Source organism: Myripristis murdjan, chromosome 14, assembly GCF_902150065.1.
Source record: "Myripristis murdjan chromosome 14, fMyrMur1.1, whole genome shotgun sequence".
Classification (NCBI taxonomy): Eukaryota; Metazoa; Chordata; class Actinopteri; order Holocentriformes; family Holocentridae; genus Myripristis; species Myripristis murdjan.
Window position 1 is genome coordinate 38,074,131 of NC_043993.1, and position 6,085 is coordinate 38,080,215.

Sequence of the window (6,085 nt, forward strand, 5' to 3'; positions counted from 1 at the left end):
TGGTGGGTCGCGTCATCGGTTCTTTCTCTGGCTCCTGTTTAGCCTGCTCCAAGTTGGTGCTTGCTTGGAACTGATTTGGCACCAGTTTGGCCGGTGCTTGGGTGGTGGGAAAACAAAGAACTGGTGCTGAGTCAGGCTCCGGCTCCGAACCAGCCCTGGAACCGCTTTGGTGGAAAAGGGCTAAGAGAGGATTTAGGGATCGCGCAGATCTGCTGGCATTTCCTGACGATATTCTCCATGAGCGGTACAGATTATCATCTGAGGGAATACATACACTGGCTCACTTGTTGAGCCAAGTGTCAGGAATGCCACGGAGAGAAGTTGTGCGCTCACAGTAGGACAAACGGTGTGCGTGGCACTAACAGTAGACCTGGACAATGCAGGTCTGCTGTTTGTTAGAAATATTCCGTTGTATCACAGACTTTGTTATAGTAGCCTACTTTTTTTTTTTTAAGGAAACCCCTTATATTATAACGGTGACGTCACAGCATCCAAAGGTGCTGATTGGACGGGAGCAGCCCGTGGTGATTCAAACGCACTCCAAACGCCACTTATTCCCATTTAGAAAAAAAGATTTAACAAAAAAGGAGCAAACAAACATGAACAGAAATGGCTCCATAATTCAAGTTAAACTTCAAATGTAACAAACAATTATCTGAAACTACTGACAAGGAGCTCTAAGCAGCGTAAATAGTGGTCAAAACTGTCATGTAACCATGGTAACCACCGCCTGCTCCGTCACCCACACACACCTTCAGTCACCTGACTTCACCTCAGGCTTTACAACACTCCCATAAAGCTACTGAAGTTACATATTTCTAAATTAAAATCCATAATACTGAATGAATGTATAGAATATAATGAGAGTCAGTGTTGACATACACATTCACTCGGTCAGCAGTTTTCTGCCAGCTCTCCTCTCTCGCCTTATTTGCGGCCACAGTGTTGCTCTTAGCGTTAATATTATTTTTAAAATGTTCATATCTTTCCATGAGGACAAGCTGCTGCTCTTGCATGAACTATGCAGCCCGTGAACGGTCCATTTTTCATGGAAGTAGAATCATATGATGCCAAAACGCCCCCTTTTCTGTGAAGGCGCACAGAGCACAAAGCTGACAGCCGGGCTTAACAAACCTTGATGAGAACCGCCGTCGTGACACCACTTAACTTTGACTGGAGCTTCAGGTTTGGTTGAGCCTGATAGTGAACACACAGCCTGGGGATGTGGAGCCTTCAGAGGACAGCCTCTGAGCAGGAATGATGATGATAACAATAATAATCATGAAAACAACAACAATAATAACAATAATGATGTGGAAACACTGGAAGGTTTTAGCATGGAGATGAAGAGACACTGAAGTCTGTGTGTGTGTGTGTGTGTGTGTGTGTCTGTGTGTGTGTGTGTGTGTGTGTGTGTGTGTGCAGAAGATGAAGCGCGAGCTGGACCAGCTGAAGAACAGACTGATGGTGAGAAGCTCCTCTCGGCTACAAGAAAAAAATCTTGCCAATAAATAAAATTCTAATAATAATCATAATAATAATAATTATTATTATTATAATAGCTATAAGATAATTATAGATATTTTATAGATCATTTTCTGGACATTTTTCCCAGCCTTGTCATCATTATCTATTAATTCTCTCTCTCATTACTCACTTTTTTGTTTTTTTGTTTGGTTGGCAGATCATTTTCTTGTAACTTTTTCTAATTTCTTGCAAATCTTTGGGCCATTTCTCGCCAGAGGCGCCAAAGAGTTAGTTAGTTAATTACTTAGTGACACATGACCAGAAAACAAACAAACAAAAACAAAAAAAACCAAAGAGCAGAGGAGTGTCTGCAGACTGATCTGAGTGTGTCTGCAGGAGGAGAGCCAGAGGATCAGAGCCGAGGCCAAACTGGACATCAACCTGGAGAGCAGCAGGATGTCCGACATGGTGACACACACACACACACACACACACACACACACACACACACACACACACACAAAACACCTGTTTCTGTAGAGCACACAGCAGCCGGTGTGTATACGTGTGTAATCTGTGTGTGTGTGTGTGTGTGTGTGTGTGTGTGTGTGTGTGTCAGTTCACGGAGCAGGAGAAGAAGCTGATGGAGGCGAGCAGCGAGTTTCACCGGAAGGTAAAAGAAATGAATGAACTAAGAATGAAAAGAGACTTTGCTCTGTGTTCATGATGGAGCCGCGCACGTCCACAGATTAAAAAACAGAAATGTTGGAATAAATCCTCTGAAACGCTCGATTTCCTTCACGACCACGTCAGAAAAAAAGAGATGATCAGCACATAAATGACCACAACATCAGCAAAAAAAAGGAAAAATTTACTACAAAGTTACGAGAAAACCAGCACATAGTCTCAGAAAACCGTCTGGTAAAAACTGTAGGAAAATTACCAGAACGTCAGCAAATTTGTTAAAAAAAAAAAAAAAATAGTGGAAGAAAGAAAGAAAGAAAGAAAATGGGCAAAAAATGTCAAAATAAAACGTAACATGAGCCAAAAGTCATTGACACCCAGGAGAGAACAGGGCCCTTCATGCTGCTGCTGCTTTTCACCACGTCATGCAAGAAGGCCTCTGATTGGCTCGTTCTCACATGTTTACATGTTTGCATGACACTGATTGGCTGGAGAGGGAGGGCAGCTGGGATTCAGTTCAAATCAGTTCAGTGAAACTCTGTGTGTTTCTTTGCTGCCTTGCTCAGCGGGCGGAGATCGAGCACGACAACATGGAGACCAACCGGAAGATCGACCTGCAGGTGGCGTCGCTCAAAACCATCCTGGAGTCTCTGAAGCTGGAGACCATCCGCTACCTGGCAGGTGTGTGTGTGTGTGTGTGTGTGTGTGTGTGTGTCCGGACCATCAGCTGAGAGCCTGGAGATGAATTTGAGCTGCAGCTCCGCTCTGCGTGTCACATTATTATGGTCATAAATCTGAATAAACATTGTGGTTTGGTTATTTTTCTATTTATTTAGAGTGTGTGAGTGTTAGTACATTCAGGTGGGAATATATTTTTCGTTCAGACGTGTGGAGGTCAGAGGTCAAGAGAGCGACATGCCAGTTTTTTCCTCGTCAAAATGGAGCCGATGTCTCTCCGCTAGTCTGGTTCCACACGATCCAGGAACCTGAGCGCTAAACGAGCCGCTGTGAGGGGCCGTGGTTTCAGTGTGTGTCGGTGTGTGTCGGTGTGTGTCGGTGTGTGTCGGTGTGTGTCAGTGTGTGTCGGTGTGTGTCGGTGTGTGTCGGCTCTCGGACAGACGGACTAAAGTTTCCTGTTTCCTGTTTCCTGTCTGCAGCGACGGTGTTTTCCTGCCTGGCCATCGCTCTCGGCTTCTACCGGCTGTGGAGGTGAAGGAGCCCAGAGCGCCGCGGCACCGACGTTCAAACCTCCAGCCGATCAGCCAGCCCACGCATCACCAATCACTTCTAATATTGATAGTCATTGAAAGGTTTTTGATTTTATCCAGTGGAAACACCAACAGAGCTGCTTGGTCTGGTTTTACATGCCGTACCTGTTGGCCTGAAGGAGACTCTGGATTTATTTTTCACGCTTCATACACAAAATGATTCATTCAGATAATAACAGACAGTGGACCGGTGCGGCTCTAATGTTCAGTGATGCTGGCTGGGCTGCAATGAAACGCAAAGAAACAACAAAACAAAAACCTCAGCCGACCTTTGATTTGTTTCATCTTTTAAACCAAAAGCACATCGTCAGCTCGGCTGCAGGTTTGGCTCCTTTCCATCATTTTTTAATTCTTTTAAAGTGGCAGACATCTTTATTATTATTACTGGTCATCCCTGAAGAGGCTAATTAAAACAACACTTGACCTAAAAACCGCGTGGAGCCTGAACCTGCAGAGCTCACGCAGTTTAAACCTCCGGGGAGTCGGAATCCTATGAAGTGCATCGAGGCGTCTTGTACTTCCTGTCACAAAACGTCCCTGTTCACCGATTGGCCTCCATCAGGGCGGTGGCAGCAAGCGCAGATGGGCGGAGTTGACCGTTGTGTGTAGCACAAGGCATTATGGGAATTTGAGTGTTGACAATTCTGCAATCCTAAAACGTGGAAGTATGAGTCTTGCAAAGTAATAACATTTTAGATAATAATAATAAAATAAGATTTTTTAACCTGCTTTTTAAATTTTTGTTTTATTGTAAAGTCACAAAAATGAAACGTTTGTTTGTTAAACATGTATGTTATATTTCCATTATATAAACAACAAACATAAACAATATGTTGTTATTCAAGGGAGTAAATTGTCTCTGTCTAACAAAGAGGTGTACCCCAGGGGTCGATGCTGGGTCCACTACTTTTCTTTATTTTTATTAATGATCTCTCTTTAATCTGCTCTAATTCCTCTGTACAGCCATATGCAGATGATACTCATTTATACTTCTAAACCTCATTTACTGCAAATCCAAACTGCCCTCCAATCTGATTTCAATACCTTACAAAACTCTTATCTAGTAAATTATTGCTGAGAAAAACAAAATATTACATCATGACCCTTGGATCAAGACGTGGCCTTAAAACAAAATGTAATGATCCGATAATAAAGTGTCATGATGGTCCTGATCAAATTAAATACTCGGGTTTGAACTTACATTCAAGCCTCACATTAATTCTGGTCTCTGTAAAATGTTTTGGAGCCAGCGTGTTAGTCAGATCCAGAAACCGTTTTACTCTCCGGATGTGAAAGAAACCTGCCTCACAGCTGCCATGTTTTCACTCTGCTGATGTTGTTTATCAAAATGCATCTAAAACTAACCTTGGAGCCCCTCATACTCGAGGATGTTGCTGCAGAAATCCACGTTGTGTGATGCAGAACTCGGCCTCGGCTCGGTGTAGGAAGACACTCAGCGGCTTCAGTTCCTCTTCAGATGTGGACATTTGAACTCTGCTCATGATCTGCAGCAGGTTTTGGCGCCATATTCATCCAAATATGAACTGAGAACATTCATGAGGCGTTCCTCTGTTCCACTCCTTCAGTCAGAAGAACAGCTGGAGAATGAGCTGTTATGTTTGAGGCTCCTTCAGTCTGGAATTTCTCACCTTCACACGTCATTTCACAGCTTTAAAAATAGTCTGTCTTCTTATTTTGACATTAATTGTGCATGTTTTAGATGATGCTATCTATATACAACATAAAATTCAGAGTGTGTTCTATATTATTTAGTCTATTTTTGCCAAGCTTTGCACGACGTGTTCATGGCCTCTCTGTGGCCCTCTAGTGGTCGCCTTCATCTCTCTGATGGCTGTGAGTTGGTTCTCTCAGTTCTGTTGTGTTTATTGAATTATTGTTGTGTTTTTGTCTTTTCTGTCACTTTAAAAGTCTCTGTTTTGTTTCTTGTCTTTGGCTTTGGCTCGCAGTGTGTGTCAGGACCCCGTCGAAAACCAGGGGGTTCATATCCTGATGAATAAACTTAATGTCATCATTCAGTTCTGTCTAAAATGTGAGTCTGACTGCTGACTGTATCTGGTCAAAGTCTGTGTGAGAGAGAGAGAGAGAGAGAGAGAGAGAGAGAGAGAGAGAGAGATTCAGATGGAGCCCGGGTCACAAACCCCACAGCCAATCAGCTGCCAGATGTCGGGGCGCTGATTTGAAACGACGGCTTCACATCAACAACATCAGTGCAACTAAAAGATTCACTGGAAAAAAAACCCAACACCTTTTCATGGTCAGATTATAAAATATGGCACAATATTCAGGACATGGAGTGGGCGGAGCCTATTGCATATTCACAGATCTGCACATTTTTAATGTTACGTCAAGGGATTTTTTTTTTCATGGAAAACATTTCTAAATATGTAATATTGATTTTTAGGGGATTAATAAATGCCTGGAGGGGAACTTTAAATGGAGCAGAAGAACAAGAGGAGGTGTAAATAAATAAAAACATATCAGGTAAAGGGGGGAGGAAGGGAGAGAGAGAGGGAGGCGACGATAAAAACATAAGGACATGTTTTATGGCAGTAACATCTCCCAGCACATCAAACCCACGTGATGCTTCAAAGTCCTTTCCAGTCATTTCTTTTTTATGCATTTAAGGATTTTCCCCCCAAAAGTCC

At 43.0% G+C, this 6,085-nt stretch overlaps 1 protein-coding gene across 2 annotated transcripts in view; it reads left to right on the plus strand.

Annotated features, from left to right (window-relative positions):
• The window catches only part of ccdc90b (coiled-coil domain containing 90B), a 7,949-nt gene extending 2,494 nt beyond the window's left edge, over positions 1–5,455 (plus strand). For both annotated transcript variants that reach the window (XM_030068083.1, XM_030068082.1), the window contains exons 5-9: positions 1,426–1,467; positions 1,864–1,935; positions 2,087–2,140; positions 2,718–2,832; positions 3,309–5,455. In XM_030068083.1, coding sequence (XP_029923943.1) covers positions 1,426–1,467; positions 1,864–1,935; positions 2,087–2,140; positions 2,718–2,832; positions 3,309–3,364 — 339 coding nt within the window. In that variant the 3' untranslated portion in view covers positions 3,365–5,455. The remainder of the gene's footprint in view (positions 1–1,425; positions 1,468–1,863; positions 1,936–2,086; positions 2,141–2,717; positions 2,833–3,308) is intronic.
• The last annotated feature ends 630 nt before the right edge of the window (positions 5,456–6,085 follow it).